This window comes from Nicotiana sylvestris, chromosome 10 (genome assembly GCF_000393655.2).
Source record: "Nicotiana sylvestris chromosome 10, ASM39365v2, whole genome shotgun sequence".
NCBI lineage: Eukaryota > Viridiplantae > Streptophyta > Magnoliopsida > Solanales > Solanaceae > Nicotiana > Nicotiana sylvestris.
Genome location: NC_091066.1, coordinates 82209436 through 82234915, shown reverse-complemented (window position 1 = coordinate 82234915; position 25480 = coordinate 82209436). Strand labels below are relative to the sequence as shown.

General features: G+C 36.8%; 2 protein-coding genes and 1 pseudogene across 3 annotated transcripts; 1 reads left to right on the top strand and 2 right to left on the bottom strand.

Annotated features, from left to right (window-relative positions):
- Positions 1–807: 807 nt before the first annotated feature.
- LOC104237977 (scopoletin glucosyltransferase-like) lies at positions 808–3456 on the bottom strand (annotated as a pseudogene).
- Positions 3457–10742: 7286 nt separating this feature from the next.
- On the bottom strand, positions 10743–15314 carry LOC104216257 (cadmium-induced protein AS8). 2 transcript variants are annotated; one of them, XM_009766277.2, is made up of 5 exons: positions 15170–15304; positions 14784–14963; positions 13868–14114; positions 13457–13711; positions 10743–10924 (listed from the first exon to the last, which is right to left on the bottom strand). In XM_009766277.2, the coding sequence occupies exons 3-5, from the start codon at positions 14106–14108 to the stop codon at positions 10911–10913; spliced, it is 510 nt and encodes a 169-aa protein (XP_009764579.1). In that variant the 5' UTR covers positions 14109–14114; positions 14784–14963; positions 15170–15304; the 3' UTR covers positions 10743–10910. The 2 variants fall into 2 exon arrangements, with proteins under 2 accessions (XP_009764579.1, XP_009764578.1); XM_009766276.2 differs by lacking the exon at positions 14784–14963 and having other exon boundaries at positions 15170–15314.
- Positions 15315–16044: 730 nt separating this feature from the next.
- Positions 16045–16824, top strand: LOC104216256 (protein PAM68, chloroplastic). Its single transcript, XM_009766275.2, has one exon. The coding sequence runs from the start codon at positions 16157–16159 to the stop codon at positions 16736–16738; it is 582 nt and encodes a 193-aa protein (XP_009764577.1). The 5' UTR covers positions 16045–16156; the 3' UTR covers positions 16739–16824.
- The last annotated feature ends 8656 nt before the right edge of the window (positions 16825–25480 follow it).

Genomic DNA, 25480 nt, shown 5'->3' with positions numbered 1-25480 from the left:
CTCTTCCATTTATTTCTTAGCTCATTTTCACTAACAAATTCGGTTACCTCACGCATGGTACTCTCCTTTTCTATTCTTACTACTTTGTCATTTTCTCCAACTCTAAGGTACGTAACACCTCTCACATCACATGCAGTACACATCTACAACACTGAAATTCATGCGTATTATGTCAACGTTTATTGAATAGTATGACAAAACGATCTTTTATAGAGTAATAATGAAAAAAATTGAAGTCTTTTTTTGACTTGATTTTAATAAGGATCGTCTTGTATTCCCGAGGAAATCCTAATGAGATGGTCAATTTTTATGCACAAGGATTTTTTTTTTGGCTAAGTAGAACAAAATAAGTGAGATATATAGAAATTGATAAGAAACGAACATGAACATAAAGCATTTGCAGAAGATAAAAGGACATAAGCTCATAAATATAAGAAAAATTAATGGTCAAACTTGTTGCTTGAAATGGAGCAACTTTTGATACATATTACTCTAGTTTGATTTTTTTTTTTATCATTGAGCTTTAATATATAGAGCTTCAATACAAGGATAATTTTAAATCATAATCAGAAATGAAGGTATACATATATGGATCTCAAAGAACTTATAAGTAGCAAATACGAGACAATTTACTAGCAAGAACGGTACTATAAATGTGGATCGATACAAAAAAATTATGACATCAGGGTACGAAGTATTTTATTAAATAGATGCTGGGAGTATTTAGGTTCAATGTTGACTTAAGAAATCAATTGAAGATAGCGTACTCTATAGAGCACAGACAAAACCCTCAACATCCTCCACTCTTCACTTTGCTTGCATAATAAAATCCTTGAAATCATGCAGAGAAGGTGCTGAACTAATTGGAAAACCACGTCTAAAATTTTCACTTAAATCCTTCACTCGATTATGAACTTGTTTATCCTCCATTAATCTCTGAACCCCTTGTATTATCTCGTCCTTCTTAACCCTTTTCAACCCAATATTTTCTCCAATTGATGATACCATGTGACCAATTTTGAGATAACACACTATCAACTTTGCATTATAAAATTGGTCACCTCTAATAGGCCATGCCAATAAAGGTACTCCTTGTCCAATCCACAATGTGTCAAGAATCCACCTGTCGACGAATGACTTAGTATCAACAATTGAGGTGCCCATCCATTTATTATCAAACCCCTTTTCCCAACTTGAGTTTCCAAGGCATTAGGATAATAATCTTGATTTTTGGAAATTACCCATATGAAATTTTGCCTTGAACTCTCTTCTAGTGCCTAAGCTGTTTCTTCATGTTCTTCCAAAGTGGGCACAACATCACTACCAAAGGCAATGTAAATGTTGAACTAGGAGACTTTGAGTCTAGCCAATTGAGTTAATTTGTTTTCTCACTAGAATTTGTTCTAATGTCGCGATCGCGAAGAATAGATTTTGAGGCAGTGAGCGTCCAGTATTTTTCAGGCAACAGAGGGCCAACGCCCCAAATTGGAAGTCCTGTTTGTTTTGCTAAATATTCCAAGAATGGTTGCTCTAGTTCAACGAACGTGTTCACAAGAATTGCAACTGTAACCTTTACCTGTTTGGAGAAAAAAAAGGGATTTGAGAAGTAAAAATAACTTTTCTTTAACAAATATTATTTGATTTGGGAAATAACACAGACAATCTCTTAGTTCCTATTTTATGTGACACTATTACTAATCGAAAAATTAATCATTTTTTAATTATAATTTTTCAGCTATTACTTTGAACTTTAGTAGTTATGATTTTTAATTAGTTTTTTAAAAATTAAATTTATTAATTTATTAGTTTAATAATTTAGTTATGCTAACTTATAGTAGTACTTCTCCTAAATTTAATTTAAAAAAACTTAAAGAATTTATCTCGATTTCACATAAAAAAATTAAGTGCTTATCTTCACGGTCTGAACCCTTTCACATAAAATAAAATAGAGCGAGTAATATATTAGAGTAGTATATACTATGTATGTTGCTTATTCAAAATTATTTAGTGAACTTTCATACTTAGACCTCCAGAATTCCTTTGTCCCAACCGAGGTCGGAATATTCACATTTCTCAACTAGGGAATGGAAAATTATAGTAGTACTATGTGTGTATATTACTTCTTAAACACCTTTGAATATTATATTAGTAAAATTTCTGGTTTCGCAACTCTTCTTCCACCCATGGTGGCTCGTCACCAGGTTGTGTCGGAAATGATTTCTTCTTTGTACGTGAAATCTCAGCACCAAATGCTTCCTCTGAGCTAAATCTCCTCACAATATCAACGTAATCCATGGCCATTTCACTAGGTAAGCCCGGAAGAAACCGGGTTTCAGCCGGTTTTATGTATTCAGCATCGCCTTTCCAAGCAGCATAATCCATGGCAAGGCAAGCTGCGCCACAAGTGAAGAAAGCCACAATAGGTATCTGCACGCAGAAGTGATGACCATGACTAATAGGTGGATATGATTATGTTGGTCTTAAACTTTACCTAATTTACTTTATGTCTAAAGTGATGAGTATATTTATTTTGAAAGTATTATATTCAAGCAGTATTTGTCTACATAGACGACATTATTATTTTTTTGAATTTATATGTTCACATACATATAAATAAGAAAAAATTTATGGTGAGCCACACCCCTTTCTAATTAAAACTTTACTTCTTTCCGATGTTAACATCAAATTTATGAATGTAATTAAAACATTCAATATTTCATACATATATAAATTTATCACTTAGCCATGATTAAGTATATACTTTCTTCGTTTCGATTTATGTGGCAAAATTATAAGCACATAGTTTAAGAAGAAAAAAAACAATTTTTTTTAAAACTTGTGATTTGAAACAAGCCAACATATTTGTGTAGATATAAAAGTTTCTTGTAAGTTAAATTATTTTCAATTTAAAAAAGTTGTTATTCTCTCTTGAAACATCTAAAAAGGAAATGTTGTCAAATAAACTGAAACTATACGGAGTATATATATTTTCAATTTAATTATTTTCAACTGTTATATAAGAAGTTATTGATATTGGCTTAATGTAAGCATTTTAATCCCTTTCTAAAGGATCTTACCGTCACTAGGTACCTGAAATGTGGTGAAAATATCTTCAATATGTGACAACATCATGGTGTCAACTATGGCACAAACAACTGAAGTTGCACACTTGTTTTTGACTCTGGTTGTTAAAATAGTTTCCATGCCTAGTCTCATTTGCTTGAAATGCAACATAAGAGGCTGAGGATCAAAATTTCCAGGTTTAGGAGGCGGTGGTAATGGGGCGGGGACGTTGACGAATGGGTGGCGGAGCAAGGAGGAGGAGATATCAGAAGAAATGATGAGTGTAGTTTTGAAACGGAAAGAGGAAAGTTTCATGCAAAGCTCCGTTAATGGGAAAACATGGCCTTGTCCAAAGAATGGCACAACTAAAATCTCCCCCATAATTTCCTCCATGTTTATGGCTTTCTTTGTCGTTGTAGTATACTAGTCTATGCCTTTCTTTAATTTGTTCTTGTATTTATGCATGTGATTTCTCGTGGCTCAGCAACAGACTCTTAGAGATGGAGGAATTCTGCTGTTGGAATTAACATACCCATCTCTTCACAAACAAACAGGCACCTTTTAGAACCAGAATTTAAAATAAGAAAAGTTAAAAAATATTTTGTGAAATTAATTTAAAAATATAGTTGACACCATGATGTTGTCACATATTGAAGATAATTTAAAAATTAATTTAAAAAACGTTTTTAATCTTACCATCATGGACTACTTAATTGGCCTAAGTACTCAATCTTGACTATTAAGAATATAGTCAAATTCTAATATCCCTCCAAAACATCCTTTAAAATATTAGTATAACTATATAATACAAAAAAGTACGTTTAAACACTTCTTTTTTACATTATTTTTCCGACAATGGACAAAATCAAACACTAACTAATCCAACAAAAATGTCATGCATGTAAACAAGGTTACACTTTATATACATTATATTCTTCACAAAGCACAACCATACTTAGGAACAGACACGAGACATGGGTCATTTCAGATGTGAAGTTGTTGTGTAAATAATTTCAGTGACTATGGCGGAATTCTAAAATGTGCCTGTTTGTGAAGAGATGGGTATGTTAATTCCAACAGATGGGATAATAGCATAATTCCCACTTTGTTGCTGAGAATTTTTTGGATTTAGCTATGGTTATTTGAGGAGAAACGAGAACGAGTTGTAGTGGTCGGTGTTCGTGATCAATTTCCTCTAAGATGTCTCGAGAATTAGGAGGAGATTCAGCTGTATCGGTGGAACGGCGGCAACAACCACTTTTATTGGGCTGAGATTCGTCGTCGGGACGAGGGTTCGAAAGATGGCACAGTTCGCGGTGGTCGCCGCCGGAATGTGCAGCGGTTTGTTGTCGTTGCTCATGTGGGCTCGTGAACCTCTTTGTGCTGGCTGTATAAGCTGCCGGTGGGACTTTGCCGGGAGGCACTGAGGTCTGAGGATGAAACGCTGCCTCTTGGTGCGCTGTGAAGAAACAGTGCTTTCGATACATCCCATCCGTAAATTAGATTTCTTTTAATTATTTTCTTTTTTTTCAAAAGTTTTTTTTATTTACTTAATTTAAAGCCATGTGTACCTGTCTTATTTGTCATTCTGGCGTGTGCATAACACGCATCTTTTGTGTTTGTCTCACAATCAATTTTGTGTCTAAATGACACATTTGAGATGTGATTGAAGTGTTCAAATGAAACGAATTTAAGATAAATTGTCTAAGTGAAAAATATGGACAACTTTAAGAGGTTGTCGATGTATTTTGTCAAAACAATTTAAAAAGAAAAGGAGATTTTTGACACATAATCTCAATATATGCATAGTATCAAAATTACCTTTTTAAATGAAAGTTGGTAAGAGTACCTCATGCTTTCATTTGTTTCGTACAAACTTTTATATCAAGTGAACCCGTACAAGAATAAAATGAAGATGTTGATATGAAATAGTTTTTAAAAAAATGTGACTTTCTTTTTTACAGATTAAAGAAAAATGTGTAATATGGAGTAGAAGGAGTAATATTACTAAGTAAAAGGAACAATTTACGTACTTCAGAGTGATCCTGTGGAAGAACGTCTAGTGACTCTAAAAATATCAAATGATCCGACAGAGTAGGAAGTGACCAGGTACTAAACCATTAGAATATGATGGGAAAAAAACACCATTAAAATATCGATGTCAACGGCGACAATTTTCTTTGGAAGGTTAATCCATATTAGTTCAGGCTGGGGAGGTTTGTTTGGTATTAACATTATACAGTACTAGTAATTAATTTTAAATGTGATAAGAGTAGCATATAATTTAAAAAACAAAAAAATTACAAAGGAAGTTGCCACAAATAAAACGAAGATGCTTTAAATTAATTCTCCAAAAGAAACTACTCGTAATATGTTTCATCCTCAGACGGTACAAAGAGAAGTAATAATTCAGATGCTTTTTTCTTCCAAACAATGTTTTCCAAAATAAAAGAAAACAAAATATTTTTAAAAGATTAGAAATATAGTAGCAGCCTAATAATAGCAACTGCATCTACTATAAATATGTTGACAAGATTGGAATATAAGTAGCAGCCTGATAATTGCAACTGCATCAGTAGATGCTGCAAAATTCCATTCCCACTAAATATTCTTTTTCTCTTCTACCACTGGATCAGCTTGTTGAAGTTTGGCAAAATGCCAAAGTCCCACATTGGTTGGGAGTTAAGTTTGGGGGGATTTTTCCCCTATAAAAGAAGGCCTAATGTTTAGGATTGAAACACACCTCTCATTTGCCTTCTCATCTGTTTAAGGCATTTGTATCTTCTCTCTTTAGTATTATTTCACTTGTATTTTTGAGTGGAATAAAATATTGGTTGTGTCCGAGGAGTAGGCAAAATTAGCCGAACCTCGTAAATTCTGGTGTTCCCTTTATTATTGCTTTATTGTCTTATTTATTATTTGGTGGCTGTCATAATTTTTGGTATAGTAGTTGTGACTTATTCACACTCTATACATTTGGCTTCCGCAACAATTGGTATCAGAGCCAAGGTACTGTCTAAGTATGCTCTGTGGTTGCAGCATAGTCTGATCTTCCACATCAGAAAAGATTTATCTTGGTAACTGAGTCAAGGTTCTGTCTGAGTATGCTCTGTGGTTGCAGCTTAGTCTGATCTTCCACACCAGAAAGGAAATAATCTTGATTTGTGTCGTCAGCTATTAAATAATATTTGTGTCAAAGATGGGAGACAATAAACAAGAAGAATCTACATCAAGTGTCAACAATACGTCATCATTGGCATCTTCGCTTATGACAAGAATTGTGTCAAATGCGAAATTTGCGGTCGAAATATTTGACGGGTCCGGACATTTTGGGATGTGGCAAGGCGAGGTTCTAGATGTCCTTTTTCAACAAGGGCTAGATCTGGCCATTGAAGAAAAGAAACCAGATGTTATTGGAGAAGAAGATTGGAGAATTATCAACCGTGTTGCTTGCGGTACCATTCGATCCTACCTTGCTAGAGAGCAGAAATATCCATACACAAAGGAAACTTCTGCAAGTAAATTATGGAAAGCACTGGAGGATAAATTTTTGAAGAAAAACAGTCAAAATAAATTGTACATGAAGAAGAGACTGTTTCACTTCACCTATGTTCCTGGTACCACGATGAATGAACATATCACCAGTTTCAATAAGTTGGTTACAGATTTGCAAAATATGGATACAACTTATGATGATGGTGACTTGGCCTTGATGTTGTTGGCGTCACTTCCTGATGAGTACGAGCACCTTGAAACTACTCTACTCCATGGAAATGACGAAGTTTCTCTCAGAGAAGTTTGTTCGGCTTTGTACAGCTATGAACAAAGAAAGCGAGAAAAACAGAAGGGCGGAGAAGGAGAAGCACTATTTGTGAGGGGTCATCCTCAAAATCAAACGAGGACAAAGAAGGGAAGATCCAAGTCAAGATCCAGACCCAGCAAAGATGAATGTGCCTTTTGTCGAGAAAAAGGGCACTGGAAGAAAGACTGTCCGAAGTTGAAGAATAAGGCCAAACATAACAATGGAAAGGCTATTATGGATTCAAATGTAGCTGATTGTGATGATTCAGACTTCTCATTAGTTACAACAGAGTCATCAACATCATCAGACATATGGTTGATGGACTCGGCTTGTAGCTATCATATGTGTCCCAACAGGGACTGGTTCGTGGAATTTCAAGAAGGAGAATATGGAGTCATCCACACAGCGGATAACAGCCCTCTTACCTCATATGGCATTGGTTCAATACGATTAAGGAACCATGATGGAATGATCAGAACATTGATAGATGTTCGATATGTACCGGATTTGAAGAAGAATCTCATCTCTGTGGGAGCCCTAGAATCAAAAGGGTTCAAAATCATTGCAGAAAATGGAGTGATGAGAGTATGCTCCGGTGCACTAGTGGTAATGAAGGCTAATCGGAAGAATAATAATATGTACCGCTATCGTGGCAGTACAGTTATTGGGACAGCGACAGTAACATCCAGTGACGACAAAGAGGCAGAAGCAACCAAGCTATGGCACATGCGCTTGGGACATGCTGGAGGAAAATCCTTGAAAACTCTATCAGATCAAGGATTGTTAAAAGGAGTAAAGGCTTGCAACTTGGAGTTTTGTGAGCATTGTGTTAAAGGGAAACAGACAAGGGTTAAATTTGGTACAGCGATCCATAATACTAAAGGCATTTTGGATTATGTACACTCTGATGTTTGGGGTCCTTCCAAAACACCTTCATTGGGTGGGAAGCACTATTTTGTAACCTTTGTTGATGATTTTTCTCGAAGAGTGTGGGTGTATACAATGAAAAACAAAGATGAAGTGCTGGGAATTTTTCTCAAATGGAAGACGATGGTGGAGAATCAAACAGGCAGGAGGATCAAGTGTATTCGCACAGACAATGGAGGTGAATACAAAAATGATCATTTCAATAAGGTCTGTGAAAATGATGGCATCGTCCGACACTTCACTGTTAGACATACACCACAACAGAATGGAGTGGCAGAACGTATGAACCGGACCTTGCTGGAGAAGGTACGGTGTATGTTGTCCAATGCTGGCTTGGGCAAAGAATTTTGGGCTGAGGCAATTACATATGCATGCCACCTCATTAATCGTCTACCATCTGCTGCTATTGATGGCAAAACACCATTTGAAAAATGGTATGGAAAACCTGCTGTAGATTATAACTCTTTGCACGTGTTTGGCTCAACTGCATATTATCATGTGACGGAGTCAAAATTGGATCCAAGGGCAAAGAAGGCTATTTTTATGGGAATTACTTCTGGAGTCAAAGGATATCGCTTATGGTGTCCTATGACAAAGAAAGTAATATTCAGCAGAGATGTTACCTTTGATGAATTTGCTATGGTAAATAAGGTAACAGAAGATACCAAACAAAATGAAGGTGCTTCTAAGCAGGTGGAGTTTGAGGGAAAATTTATTTTTCCTACACAAGAAGCAGAGGAGGAAACAAATGAAGATTACCCTCTGGAAGGAGAGCCAGTAGAGGAGATTCCAACTCAGGAATCTCAACAACAACTTGAATCAATAGCAACCAGCAGGCCAAAAAGAACAATAACGAAACCTGTTCGTCTCATAGAGACGGTTGCTTGTGCAACCTCAATTGTAGCTGATGATGTTCCTACTACTTATAAAGACGCTGTTCAAAGTTCAGAAGAAGATAAGTGGAGGATTGCCATGAATGATGAGATACAGTCCCTTCATCAGAATCATACATGGAGATTGGCCAATCTCCCGAAGGGAAAGAAAGCAATTGGGTGCAAATGAGTATTTGCAAAGAAGGAAGGATTTCCTAACCAAGTAGATGTTCGCTACAAAGCAAGATTGGTGGCCAAAGGATATGCTCAAAAGGAGGGAATTGATTACAATGAAGTGTTTTCTCCAGTTGTAAAACATTCCTCCATTAGAATTATGTTGGCTTTGGTAGCACAATTGGATTTGGAACTAGTTCAGATGGATGTAAAAACTGCGTTTTTACATGGAAACTTGGAGGAGGAAATCTACATGACTCAGCCAGAAGGATTCAAAGTTGCTGGAAAAGAAAATATGGTGTGCAAACTTGAAAAATCGTTGTACGGATTGAAACAATCTTCTAGACAATGGTACAAGCGATTTGACGAGTTTATGTTGCGGCAAGGGTACAAGAGAAGCAAATACGATCATTGTGTGTATTTGCACAAGCTTAAAGATGGTTCTTTTGTATATCTTCTCCTATATGTTGATGATATGTTGATAGCTTCCAAGAATTCGGAAGAAATTGATAAGTTGAAGATTCAACTGAAGAAGGAGTTCGAGATGAAGGATTTGGGTGAGGCAAAGAAAATTCTTGGCATGGAGATAATTAGAGATAGACGTTCAAAGAAACTCTGTTTATCTCAAAAGGAATATTTGAAGAGAGTACTTCAACGTTTTGGCATAGATGACAAGACTAAGCCAGTTAGTACTCCACTTGCTTCCCATTTTAAGCTAAGTACTACTATGTCGCCAATGGATGAAGCTGAACGAGAGTATATGTCAAAGGTACCATACGCAAATGCTGTTGGTAGCTTGATGTATGCAATGGTTTGCACAAGGCCTGACATTTCACAAGCTGTTGGAGTTATTAGCAGATATATGCACAATCCAGGGAAGGAGCATTGGCAAGCTGTGAAGTGGATTCTACGGTATATTCATAATACTGTAGATGTCGGGTTAGTTTTTGAGCAGGAAGACAATCAGTTTGTAGTTGGATATTGTGACTCAGATTTTGCGGGTGATATGGACAAACGAAGATCAACTACTGGTTATGTGTTTACTTTTGCAAAGGCACCAGTTAGTTGGAAGTCTACTTTGCAGTCAACAGTTGCTTTGTCTACAACAGAGGCAGAGTACATGGCTATTACAGATGCTGTGAAAGAGGCAATTTGGCTTCAAGGATTGCTAAAGGAGCTTGGTGTTGAACAAAAAGGTATCACAATTTTTTGTGATAGTCAAAGTGCTATTCAATTAGCGAAGAACCAAGTTTATCATGCAAGGACGAAGCACATTGATGTTCGATATCATTTCGTACGAGAAATCATAGAAGAAGGTGGAGTCACGGTGAAGAAAATTCATACTACAGAGAATCCTGCTGATATGCTGACAAAGGTGGTGACTGCGGTCAAGTTTCAACATTGTTTGGATTTGATCAACATTGTTGAACACTGAAGATTGAAGATGAAGACACAACCAAAATTTGTTATTGAGAGAGAATTGAAAATGTGGAATTTTGCCAAGGTGGAGATTTGTTGAAGTTTGGCAAAATGCCAAAGTCCCACATTGGTTGGGAGTTAAGTTTGGGGGGATTTTTCCCCTATAAAAGAAGGCCTAATGTTTAGGATTGAAACACACCTCTCATTTGCCTTCTCATCTGTTTAAGGCATTTGTATCTTCTCTCTTTAGTATTATTTCACTTGTATTTTTGAGTGGAATAAAATATTGGTTGTGTCCGAGGAGTAGGCAAAATTAGCCGAACCTCGTAAATTCTGGTGTTCCCTTTATTATTGCTTTATTGTCTTATTTATTATTTGGTGGCTGTCATAATTTTTGGTATAGTAGTTATGACTTATTCACACTCTATACATTTGGCTTCCGCAACACAGCTAGCCTCCCCGGAACAGAAAAAGGAGAAAAGAACTAGCAGAAAATTACTAGTAGCAAATAGAAGGGGGGGGGGGGGAAATTCCCTATTGGTTAAACAAGTAAGCCAACAGAACTCTGTTGTAAGGCAAAAGCAAAGGCCAATGAAATTAGTTGTACATTGATCCCTCTGTGCTAGAAAAAAATTGTGCTCCGCTCCATGCTGTTAATCCTTTAAACCTGCAAGAACATACGCGACAGATGAGAAGTTTTCAAGTTCTCTGGACTATGAAAGAGGATACATCTATATGTTACAGGATTCATTTATAGGTACGTGTCAGGTAGTGTATAAAAGAGGATACTTGTATCTAATACGAGTATGTCAAGTTTATGTTTTGAAGGATCCACACAAAGTACCTATACCATTATCACATCTTCTTGGCACTGGTAGCCGGTTGGCCAAGGTAGATAAAGGATCCAGATAACATAGGGATACATAGACAAGCTGAAGGAGATCAAGAAAAATCTACAACATGCCTTCTCTGAAAGATGACCAGATTCGGCACATTCGTAGAAGAATGCACTTCTCTATATTTATTGACTTTTTGAAGTACAATTTGACAGTTAATTCCAAAAACTTATTTGCTAAATCAACAAGTTAAGGCTTCTAAATGATAGCCTATACAAATGAATGCATGTTATAAATATTAATTTGAAAGCAAATGAAAGCATCAGCAATGAGCACATCCCATAGAAATTATAGAAACAAGAACCAAATTTTCTACATTTTCTTAGTTTTAGGGAAACAAACAAAACCAAATGTAGCCATGGGTTCCATGTTCAAGAACTTTCAACAACATTTGTTTGATAACCGAGAAATTTACGAGCACAGTTCGAAACTCGGTGGATAATGGGTCCGCTCCTCTACCCTTCTAAACTTAAATTCCAGGCTTTTATCTGCGTCAGGGTTCAAACGCATGGCGTATGCTTAACCCACATATCATATGCTGCTTCTTACCGCTAGACCAGAGCCCTGGGCAGAACTTTTAACAGACACAGAAAGATTCTGAATAAGACTACTGCAGTTTCAGTGTTCCAGAAGGAAAAAAGAGGTGTACCAGTGGGACAGAGTAATCCCGTTCAACAATCAACAATCAAGGAGATTTTATCAAAGGCAGATTAAAGAAATCATAGAAAAGCTAAGAGGAGGTACGTAGATCTGAAGGCCCTGAAGTAAGACTGATATATGAAAGGACAGTGGGTAATTTAAACTAAACAATAAGGACATCTAACATAAAAGATATGTTCCAAGATTCCAGGCTTTTCTTAGCATCAGAGTACAATGCTTACTTGGTCCCTAACTAATTCTCGAAGTTATAAAGCTAGTGGCCAGGCTAGGCAAAACAGGAAATTGTCCTTAATGGATTTCATGTTCAAAATACTCAGGCAATAGAGCATAACTAGTGATTCAGTATCCAGTAATCTGAAAGGCACTGGTCCAGTATGCTGAAATGTAACAATCCAGTGGCACTGGATTGTTACATTTCAGCATATATAAGGCCAAATAAGTTCGTATTCTGAACAGGCTTGCGAAGAACCTGATTTAAGTTCAAAAGCCTTTAGATGCTCAAATTGTTTTCTATCATCTTTCGAAGAGTATATTGAGACCATTTATTACTAGGGGGGAGCAGCAGCATCTCTGAACCTTGCTGTATTGTCAATACCTAAAGTTTAGATTGTTGGATACATATGAACTTCAGCGAATGTGAGATCTGCACGTTTTTTCTTTAAGCCTTGGTAACAATAGTTTTTATCATGGTCAGATGCATGCATGTACTTGACATCAAGCACAAAAAAAGGAGAAAAAAAACACTGTTGATCTATTCAATTACCTTGTCTCAAGCAGGATTATTGATGGATAGGGCCACTAGACATCCTTATTTCGATCCCAAGGAAACATCTTTACGGTTTCCTTTACAAAAAAGGTCCGCTGCTGTCAATCTAACTCCGATGGTTGGCAAATGAATAGGCTATAATAAGATTTGTACCTGCTAAGTAGGAGTTGTGGTATGTTCCACATCCCACCAAATCCTCCATCCCCTCCCCTCCCCTTCCTTCCCACTATTGTTTTTCCTACGCTTTGTTTCTTCCCACTTTCATCTCCAAAATGTCATGTACAAGTGGTTTTATGCTCTACCAATAATGAATGTAATCAGTTACTTCTTCGATCATAGTAATATGAAATAGAAGGAGAGAGTGTCAATGTGAAAAATGATTGAAATGATCGTAAAATGAAAATATGATTTTAGCTGCAAATTGCACACAAATATGAAAATATGAACTAATATCCCTTTTTCCGTCACGCAATCATATATTAATATTTAAATTCTATCTTGATACCAAAGAGCAGCTTGGAACCTGATAATTGGTGCTCTATTGGCAAACTTATCTCCATTAGTTTACAATAATAGACTAGACACGGACTAACAGCAAAACCCAAAAGGACCTACATTTCTTTTTTGGTAACTATCCATTTGATTAATTACCAAGTGAGAACTTTACAAATCAGCTTGACTACCTCAGTCAGCTCTCCCTCTAAAGCTAATCACACATAACAAATCTACTCCAGGTTTCAATTCTAAAGCAGTAGAACATTTATCTAAGATCAATATTACACAATTTTAGGAAATTAGAACAAAGTGGAATGAAAGGTCTAATCATGGTTAAATATCAATATGATGGTACTACTTTCATTTGCGAGGCATATCATACCTTTGCAAGGATGAAGTAAGTCATTGATGCCTTGTTTTAGACGATCCATCAATTGATTGGGAAAGGACATTTTGGTCAGCATTTCAGACGAATCTACCACCTTCCCTAATGATTCTTTGACCCTTAAGCTTGAAAAAGCTCGCAGAGCCCTTTCTTGCAAGCCAGAAATGTTTGAATCGAGGTAACACCGACTCTCTCTTAGTATACCAGTGGATCGAGCCATATCTATAGCACCACTTCTGGTAGCTGTGAAGGCTATGAAATAATATATAAGTGCATTAATGGACGAACTCATCACACCAGCTCGAAATCTCAAACAACAGATATCAATCAAATACAAGTAAAAAGAAACAGAAAACTTAAAATGTCCAATTCATATTGTTTCTGAGCATGACAGTTGGTCATTTTTACCATTGTAAGGAACTGTATAGATGTAATTGGCAGGAAGGCCAATGCCAATTCCAAGCAGAGAGAAGCCAACGCTGAATCCAACACCACAGCCAGCTCCAACATAACCAATTGCCTCAGGACCAAATCCAGGACCCCATCCCACACCACAGCCAATACCTATTCCCATGCCCCAGAAGGCTCCGTATGTAGGATGCACTGGATTCCATCTTTCATATCTCCTCAGCAAGCCCTTTATAATCATTTCTACCTACAATTACAAGCCCATTAGTCTACGAATACTTTGAGTAAAACTTAAGATTACCAAAATGAAAAATCCCAACTCTGGAGAGGCTTTTCTCTTTAGGGAATTGGGTCAATTTTAAGCCATGTGGGAATTGTTTTTTTTGTTTTTTTTTGAGAAAGAAAACCCTTAAGAGGAGCTTTAGCGCAACGGAGGAGCTTAGTGCACCGAGCTCCCTGTTTTCTTTTAAAAGAACGCCATTTGTGAAGTTATCTTATCAAAACTTTCTAATAGTGTGGAACACACTATGGAATTTTATTTTACTTCTTTGGAGGCTCTATGCTTTCTCATTTTTGTACTAATTCTTCCCATTTATCCCATTTAGCCATCAAATTGTGGTACAAAAGGATCCATTTAGTAACTTGAAAGTTAACCAGAAATAGAACCCCTTCATTCTCATTTTTGTTCGAGCCCCTCCATAAGTGGCAGAGCTAAAGGTAACGAAGGAGGTTTAATTGAATCCCAACATTCTACTAAACAAGTAGAGTAAAAACAAATCATTTTGTATGACGGTGGTGTCCAGGCCAACTCTCGCGCACCTCGACAATTTTATCGGGTACCTGCTACCTCATACTAACACAGGTATCGAGTAACTCTACCCACTACAGCTTAGATAGATGGGAAGAAATCACTTACTGTGTTTTGCCTCCACTAGATATCTTTGTATATATATATAAAAAATGTTAAATCCTTAAGATAAGTTTCTTGGTATGACATTTTTTGCATTCTTTTGAATCCTCTTATCCGAATTTCTGCCTGTTCCACTTGCTTCCATAAATACCATCAGATATTGTTAACACCCCTAGCAGATAAACCCTATAATATTAAGTGAAAAACACAAGTTATACTCTTGAAAATTAGGGAAAAGCCAAGAACAGAAGAGCTCCAAAAGCCTTCTTTAAACAATGAAACCTCAAAGTAGCTAGCAACAACAAGAAATGAAATGGACAATTTATAATACATGATTCACTAGTAGAAACTAATAAGTAAGAGCACAGAAAGTAAAGAGATTAAGGTTCTACCATGAAAGGGTGCGCAAAAGCGGACTCTCACGGCAATGCTCTGGAGACTTCAGTAGTGCTGAGGGAGCGGTATTGGGACATTTTTGAAATTGATCGAAATTTTGTTACAATCTGATTGGTAACAGGAAATATGATGCAGGACCTCGTTGGCGTAATAAACTCTTATGGCCAATATCGATTCCATGTGCCTATCCACATTTCTGAGTTGGTCCATAATACAGGAAAAAGTACAATAAAACCCCATAATTTTTGTAGAATAGATACTTTAATCCTTGAACTAAATTATAGTATATCATTCTCCTATTGGAACTTCAGAAGAGTACAGCAACCTCTTGTTATAGCGGGTAATACAACAACATATATATATATATTGGTTCCTGTACAATTCAAAATGGAGTAACATTATCATTTGTTAAATTGTTCATTTAATATTAACCCGCCATTAAGAAAAAGTCTATCTCCCTTGACCCCTATAAAGAAGCTCAACCAGAGAGTAATATTGAACTATAATCAAAAGTTGATAGGTAAATTTGAATTTTTCTTCAAATATAATTTAGATAAATACAATAACACATTCTACATTGGAGCTTCGTCAATGACAAGAGCAAATACAAAAGAATTTGCTAACAATAAAAAATAATAATGCGAAATTGAGCAATTTCTAGTAGTATTAGGAGAAATTTGAACTTTATCCCATATATGTAACTTGTAAATATCTTCAATTACAGCGTATAGCTTTGAACTGTTTCCCATATATATATGGAGTATATAAGGTGTAACGGTAAATATCTTCTTTCAAAGCGTACAGCTCTTTAATTTTGAGACTTCGGAATCAACTTACGGCAGGGGCAATATAGTAATTTCAAAGTGGCTGAAGCTATAGATAAGCTTTCTCAAAATCTAGAACAAAGGCATCACCACCAACCAAATAGAACAATGTCAAAACTGAAGAGATTGTAAACAGCAGCAGGGTAGCGAAGAAAAATTATGGAAACATGTTCATTTCCAAGACTAGTACTATCCCCCTTACACTTCCCACCTCCATTAACCTCAAACAAACACTTCCTTCAATTCCCATTATCTAAATCCAAACAACTACATCAAACTCCATCTCATTTATCACCTCTCTTTGCCACCCTCAATTCTCCAAAAGGTTTTGGACCTAAGAAAACCAAAAAAATCAAGAAACCAAAAAAAGAATATGAAGATGAAGAAGAAGAAGAGGAAGATGATGATGAGCAACAACAAGGAGGAGTTATACCAGAAATAGTGACAAATAGAATGATAAGCAGAATTGGACTTTCAGTTGGTATACCTTTGTTTATTGGTTTATTGTTTTTTCCGTTCTTTTATTATCTTAAGGTTGGATTAAAGATTGATGTGCCAACTTGGATACCCTTTATTGTGTCATTTATTTTCTTTGGGACTGCCTTATTGGGAGTTAGTTATGGGATAGTTTCCTCTAGTTGGGATCCATATAGGGAAGGTTCACTCTTGGGTTGGAATGAAGCTAAGAAGAATTGGCCTGTTTTTTGGAACTCAATTTGGGGTGGATCAAGAAACAAGTAGAACTTTGCCTATATATACATTTCTTGACCTTATTGTAACTATGCGGTTTTTAAATGGTTTGAGACTCTGATGGTTTTAAGGCTTAACCTATGTCTGAATTTGATATTTACTTTGTATTAGTTCAAGCATTATCTGAGAGTGTATATACACAATTTTTAAAAATATTGTTACACATGGACAAATTAAAACACAATTTGATAATAGTGAAGAAATACAAGATTTTGAAGCTTATTATAGTCCTTTGCATTTGTTAATGAATGTATAAGACACATCTTTTCTCATTGATACTACTCCATGTTTGATTTCATGTCATATATTTTTTATTTTGTATAATATACCTTGTGGTCCAGTCCTTTCCTTATTCTATTCCCGCGCATAGCGAGAGTTTAGTACACCGGAATGTCCTTTATATTTTTTCTTTTGTGCTAGATAAGATGACCATTTTCTAATTTGCAAGGTTAATATTTCTCACCAGTCTGCTCTAATTTTTATTATTTGCAAACTAAAATTTGTTCATCAGATACATGCACCGAATTATTTTGTTCAAGTTTAATTCACCTAGTAGCTTTATAAAAATATTGGATCTAGATAGTGTGGATGTCAATAAAGGGAAGCCTCTGAGTAATAGTCAAGTAGTCTCCGTATGACTTTGACTTAGAATCAGTCACTTATGCTTGTGTCAGAATAACTTACAGTAAACCCCTCGGGATGCAGTCTTTCAATGAACCTACGTAAATGAGAGATATTCCGTGCATTAGGCTATTTTAATTTATTTATACAGTATGTTTGTCAATGTTGATTTAGTTCAAAGTGTCATTGGTGTCTTAAAGATTCATAATCAGCAGAAAACTAAGTGTCATAAACAACTCTTAATCGTTTCTGTAGTGGGAAAAATTGAGTTTACATATTAAAGTGGTGTAAAGATGACGTGTTATGACACATAGACTGGTCAAAGAGTTACAACTGGCAAAGAGGCACGAGTTGCAACAGATACGAGCAGAGGCAAAGGAAGAGGCACGAGCGGTTATCCAAAAGGCTCAGCGCTCGTACTTATTTAATCTCAAGAATCAAGGGGAATGAATCTAACACTACATCGGAGTACAGATACAGTATTTAATGAGCCTTACATACTAAAAATGTTAGAGAATAAGTATTAAATACAATGATTGTGTAACGTAGCATTTAATGTTTTTAATTGTCTACAATGGCCTTATTATGACAAAGGCAAAACGCATATCTCCAAAAAGCTATAAAAGGGAGAGAATGGATTAATTGTAACGACACGAAATACTATCTAAATATACCGATTTACTTGCTTTCCTTCTGATTATCTTATTGTCAGCTAAATTACTTTCTTTCATATATTCTTTTGATTATCAGTAACCCGAGTTCTTCTAAATTAAAGTTTTGACCGAAATCCCATTTTTTGGTTAAACAAATTGGTTCCGTTACCGGAAATCTGATAATCTATCCTCTTTTAGCTTAACTTTCCTTGTTGCATCAACCATGTCGAACAACAATGATAACATTCAAGGAAACCAACAACTTCAGGGAAATCCACAGGGTAATCAAACCCCGGTCTCTTCTCCCCGAGGCTCTCCTAGGCGGTCACGTGAAGGCTCTCCTGATGGATCTCATACAAATGGAAACACTCAATTTGAAAATATTGAAGCTATCGATGAAGCTTTGCAGAAACTAATTATTGCACAGGTCAATAAAGCTCTTAAGGTTTTTGCTAGCCAGTTACCTCCTGCACCACCCACACCCACTCCAAATAACAACACTTTGGAGAACCCCCGTTCCGGGCTTGTTAATTCAGGTAGTAGTGGAACCCCCAGCGAATCACATGAGGGAGAACCAGGTAACTTAGTCAATTCTGATTTACAAAATTTAGTACTAACTGTTGATACCCAATTTTCCCTATATTTTTTTTATGTAAAATACCTTTCAAAATAGCATGTATAAGCATATATGAGTATTTTCTAAGGCTGCATTGTTTTTCTTAAATTTTCAAAGATTTTTAAATCAATTTACTGCCCTATTTTATCAAGAAAACCCAATAATTATCCCCAAAGTTATTATTTTGGTGATTTATTTATTGGAGTCTCATGTTTATATTAAAATATAGCTAAGGTATTTTTTACATATTTTTACAAATTTATTTGGTATTTTTTAAGGATAGCCATTCTAGGTTTAAATTCGTCTCATATTCATAAAATGAGATTTTATATTTTTAAATAGATAATAATGTGTTATAAATCATTTTGATGCTTTCAATTTATTTTCGGAAATTAATTTACTATTTTTATAATTTTAAAGGGAAAAACTGGCTATTTAAATAATAACCCAATTCGTTTCAATTTTAGCCTAAAATCTGACCCCTAATTGGACCCCAATTTCAGCCCAATTTCAATTAAAACCTGACCCAGGCCCCAATTACCCCTACCCGACCCAAAACCTTATTAAATCCTGGCCGTTGATCAAAAGGATCATCAACGGCGCCCATCCGTCCTTACCTTTTTTTAACCAAACGACCCCCCCAACGCCCCTCTCATTCCTCACTCGTCTCTATCTCTCTACTTCTGGTTCTCTCTAGAACCTTCCCTCTCCTCTCCTCTCCGATGAGTTCTGTTCATCTTCTCCGGCCACCTTCTAACCTAAATCTATAGTGGTCTCACCACCCACCAAGCCACCTATGGCTCCTCAAGTTTGGTTAACTGAAGCTTCATGACTCGACCACGAAGATTTGGGTCCATACCTCTATTGATTCAAGCTTTACGGCCATCTCCGGCCCTGCTCCGGCAAGCTATGTCTGTTTCGATCCTAGCTACGACTCCTTTTGTTTAGATCCAAGCCTTTCTCACCATTTGGGTTCCTCTACAAACCCTAGCTTTGAGGTTTTTCTGATCTCTTTAGATCTGTTCCAGATCTATGTTTTCCCTAAGTTTTTAAATGATTTTCTGGATTTTCTTTCAAAAAAAAACTATACTTTCGAAACCATCTCTTTTTTCGATCTAGGGTTTTTCTGAAATATTTAGATGTTTCTCTGATTTTCTCTTTCTTTTGTGTGTTTCTTCTACTATATTTTCCTCTACTGTGTTCTTGCATGTTTCTTCTACTGTATTTTCCTCTACTGTGATTCTTGTGTGTTTCTTCTACTGTATTTTTCCCTACTATGTTCTTGAGTGTGTCTTATTAAGTTTCCTACACTATGTTCTAGTTAAGTTTCTTCTAATATGTCTTAATATGTTTCTCCTACTGTTCTTATCAGTTTCTCCAGTATGTTTCGTATTAGTTTCTTATACCATGTTTTCTTTGAACTCTTCTGCTATGTTTCGTATGCTACTCTTCTATCATGTTTCTCATGAGTTTTGTTGCTGAGAGTAACATGTCAAAGGTTTCAGTTCTTTTCTGAGACCTCTGAACCTGTTTTGACTCAATTACTTGTCCTCTCATCTCTGCACTCGATTGATGGTGGAAACCCTAGAATTTGGGGGTTCGTCCTAGTTTGGAAACCATTGGCTATGTGATTTGCCTGAACTGGTTTAATTTCAAAAACCCTAAACTCTTTCAGACCAGTTTCGAGTCTCTGAACTGAGTTTTGAAATCCTTGTTTTTCATATGATTCTGACTTTTGCTTTACATTGAATCTTTTTGCTACTTCTCTTCTACATTGCTAACCTATGTGACAACCATGCTCCTATAGCCTATTATCTACTGATTTTGCAATGATGCGACATCTTCTTTCAGCTTAACATGTCTGTATGCTCTTTATATGTGATGAACTTCCCTCTAAAATGGCTTTCAAATCTTGATTAGTTTCAGACTTCCTTCTTAATAGGTCTGATTGATTTCTTTCCATTGTTTGCTGATTTCCCTGTGATTCGACTTAAGTTAAAACTTTTCTCATCTTTTCTGACTTGGTTCATTCATAGACCAATAATTACAAAATTTCTGACTCTTGATTTATTGGCTACTAATTGATTTTCTTACCTTATTTGTACAACCGTGTATTTCAAAATTCTGTCCCTTAAATAACTTTTATGTATTTGCCCCTAATTGCATGCTTTGCACAAAGGGTTTATTGGACTTTTTCCCTTAAGTAGTTTTCCCGTTTGAATCTGAATTCCTTAATTAAAGGAAGTCTCGTGTGATTGGTTCTTAATTGATAATCAGTTCCTTAACTGTTTTCTTACCTTATTTCCGCCTGATTTCACACTATAAAGGCACGCCTCTTTCACAAACTCGGGGCATTCACAATCTTTCTGAACTCACATTCATACACAATAGTATTCTCTCTTGTCTGTACTGTGGCTTGTTTACAAGACCTACTGCTTTTCTCTATTTGTTTCTTTGAAACTGGTATGTCCTGATTTAAGCTTTAGCACCACAACAATGTGTTTGTTTATTGCTTTTATATCCATGTCTACTTACTGTTTCTGTACTTGAATTAGCACGCTGATTTCTTTCCACCTGCTCCTATTATGAATCCCAAAACCCCTGCCCCTATGTGTTTGAGTTGTGGTTTAAGGCATGACAATATTCAAATTATTGTCCATGAACTAAACTTGATCCCTCGGGATCCTAGCCTCTAATAATATGCTCTAGTAGGCTTCTGGGTGTATTAGCACTCTCCATTGATGGGTATACCCACAACCTGCCTAGTCTTTTCAACTTCCTTATTCCCCTTGTACCCCTATGTGCACTTATTTGTAGTTGTTTCCCTTTCCCTTTCCCCCTTTCAGAATTCTGTTTCTGCACTTGCGCACTCTCTTAGTCCTTAAGTTCTGCCCCCCTCTTGTAAGCCTTGCCTTGTGACCTTGAGCTCCTTTTGAACTTGGACACTTGAGGGCTGACCCTTCCACACTGCACTTGTCTTAATCTGATAATGTATTTGGATGTGAGTATTGCCCGGAGTCCCCTTTGAGGCTCTTAGGAAACTTTGACACATCCAAATGAGAGAAAGGCTTTGGATCATGATCTCTTGGAGTTGGTTTACCTCATATTTCATAAATGAAGCCTGAATCAGGCTCTCCTTGGTTGTATTTTTCAATTTCTGATGTATTCTTTTACTTTTTTCTACGCTGTAATAATTTGTAATAAATTCTTGGGGATGGCTAGTGAAAAAGGGAGGGGTAACTATGTATGCAAAGGGTAGATATCCCGCCTATAGTTATTTCTGAAATTCTGCATTCTCACATAGATATCCTGTCTATAAGTATTCTGATTTTCTCACATAGATGCCATGTCTATAAATATTTCTGAATTCTGCATGTTCTCATATAGAAATCATGCCCATAAGTACCTGGAAATCTGAATTTTGCATATGCATATAGAGAAATATGCCTATAGGTCCTTCTAAATCCCATATATTCGTTCTTCATCTAGAAATCATGTTCATAGGTCTTAAACAAAAATTCAGCATCTAGATATCATATCTATAAGGCTTCTGCATTCTTTACCATATCTATAAAAGGTTTTAAAATCAACAACGCATAGAAAACATGTCTATAGGAATTATTAATCGAATCCGAATCGCTTCATTCACTTATAAGGCTAAAACCAGTAATAACGACGTGTCATCATCTGCAGAACTTATAACCTTTTGCTAAAAACTTGCCTTTATTTGATAATCTGGCAACCTTTCTTAACCAGTACGCATTCAATTTATTTCAATGCTTTCTGAATTCATTAGACACCATGTCTATAGGATCCTTGTCCAACACTTAGGCAAGCTTTAGGGGGGAAATTATAAATAGAATCTGTTTTTATTAATTACAACCAACATGCATGCCTGATTCGGGTTTCTTATCTAAATTATGTAATAAATCAGTCTGCCTCAGCTTTTAAGTTCTTAATCAGACCCTAAATAGTATGTGTAAGTCATGCTAACCACGTGCTTCTTTGATTGAAGGAGGTATATCTGAGCCTTTTTACTTGTTATGTGCTCCTCCCCAACTTGCTATACATTTTTTTGTATACCGCCTTAGAATTCTGCCTTTGAAACTACAAACAAGCCTAATATCCCTCCCTTTTAGGATTAGTAGTCTTAAATACCTGTGGGACTGATAGGATTGGGACGAGTAATAGCATGCAATAAGTAAACGAGACCATTCTGCGCTTTAATACCTTAACGGGGTGGGAAATGGTAGATATGGATATGATGACCACGCGATAACATCATGTGTAGCCCCTCACTGAGTAGTGATTACCAGATGTTGTGTGGGGTGATCCATATTATTAATAAACCTAGGACTCCCCTTTCCTTTTGTTTCTTTGTTTCTTCTAAAGATTTCAAACTCTCTTTTTTTTTTAGAAAAATCAGGTTTCTTTTAGTTCTTTCCAACTTTATTTGTTTATAAACCCTTATGTGAAAATCCCCTCTTATTTGATGTTTAATTTGTTTACGTGTTATTTGCACCTAAGTTCATAACAATAGTCTGGCCGGGAACCACACTAGTGGATCCTGAGGGGTGCCTAACACCTTCCCCTTGGGATAATTTCAAGCCCTTACCCTATCTCTGGTTACTCAAATCAAACTCTCTTGGTGTCCTAATGCACCTTAATCATTAGGTGGCGACTCTTCAAATTCAAACCCAATTCCCAAAAGGGAATGAGTTGTCCTCCCAAATGTCATGAACCCGATTTCGCTCGAGAAAAAGGGGGCGCGACAACGTGGCGACTCTGCTGGGGATTCTTAGGCTTTTACCATTTCAGACTATTATTGTGCATTTATGCTTCTTTATGAGCAATTATCTGTTTATTTCTTTCAACCATTCAATTTTTTTTCGATTGCAAAACTGACTTGTCTTTTTGTTTCTTTCCCTTATTACTTTCCTTTACTGCTTTCCTTTACTACCGCTTTAAATTATGAAAAATTGTTGTATTTACTACTTTCCTAACGTGCAAATACGTGACAACCTGCTTTATTTGTTGCATAATCATGCTCAACATCATATTCCACTCGTGCCAAAAAAAATACCATAGCAACGCTTATAATGACTGGTTATGCTCTTCCGATACTATCACCCTTTAAATCCGGAAAAAGGAGTATTTATGGTAAAACCAGTCGATCAATGGTGTAGTCGACGGTTCCGTGCCTTTCCCCCTTGAGTTGTCCGCTCAAGGGTACCAGTCTAAAACCCCATAGAAACCTTACTTTATTTAACTGTGCATGCATCATGGTCAAACCTAGACGAGTCAGTTATGTTGTCCACATAATGACTCTTTAAGATAGCCTTGTCCAAAGTCCACTGGGTTTCCCTAAAACCCAAACGGACACCATCATGTTCTGTGTATTTATTTGGAGAACTAAATATTTTTATGCCAATTATTGATATTTAATAGTCGAGTCTGGTAGGGGTAAGGGCCTAACCCTTTCGTATTACAGAAATATGAGGCATGAAGTCCCCAGATTCGGCATGGTCACCACCATCCACCCAAAATTGCTAAGCTGGTGGGAGGATCTTCATTCTAGTGATCAGACTCTTGTCTGGAAATACCTAGGAAATCTACCTTCTCTTCTGGAAGTGCAACCTAACAACAAGATCATAGAAGCTGCTACTCTGTTCTGGGATTGTGATAGGTCTGTGTTCCGCTTCGGGGACATTGAGATGACGCCCCTGCTGGAAGAAATAGGAGGATTAGCTGGTATACCATAGGAAACTCCGGGTTTGTTAATGCCGGAAAATCGCAAGGGTAGAGGTTTCCTCAAAATGATGGGTCTAAAGGAGAATCCAGACTTGACATGCTTGAAAGAGTCACATATCCCCTTTGATTATTTGTACGAGAGGTACGGTCACAACAAATCTTACCGTACTTATCCTGACGAGTTCGCCCTCACATCATTGGGGCATATTCACCAAAGGGTCTTTGTTTTCATGTTTTGCTTCCTGGGGATGATAGTGTTTCCAATGAAGAAAGCCAAGATCCACACCAGGCTAGCTATGGTAACCAAAACTCTAATGGAGGGAATTGGTGGGCAACCATTCAGCATTGTGCCCGTGATTATTGCGGAGATATACCGAGCCTTGGAGAAGTGTCAACGAGGAGCCGAACACTTCGAGGCTGCAATTTGCTACTTCAGCTTTGGCTCATGAAGCATCTCCAAAGGGGTGAATATCGACAGAAAATTAATCGAAGAGACTGGGACGATCATATCGCCTTCCATCATCCGAAATGAATGAACTACATGCCCAACATGTTCGCCCATCCAGAAGACGCCAAGGGATGGTTAAAGCTGTTTGAAAATCTAACTAAGGATCAAGTACAATGGATGGTTCCCTACTGAGGAGTTCATCGTCCGATCCAGGGATGCGCCATTTCTGATACTAATCATTCTAAGAGGAACCTACCGTTATGTCCCTCTCCGAGTTATGAGACAGGTTGGTAGGAAGTAGGTTATACCAAGGGTAGACAAGATGAGTCACTTTCGAGCTGACTTCCAAGCTGATGACAGTCCTTACAAGTGTCAAGTCAGCATATGTGGCATTGCAAGATCATCATAGGAAAAGACACTATCGAACCAGAAAGATACCATGCTGGTTGTACTCCATACGATTCAGGCTGGTTGGAATCTAATCACGATGGTCTAGGTCAGCCAGGACTTGCTAGGGTCCACAGGATCATAGATGAGAGGGCCGAGACACATGTCAAATACAATCAACTGCGCAAGAGGATCCCGGAATGTGAAAGCGAGCACCGTGAGATATAAGAAGCCAACCAAAAGCTGATCGAGGAGTG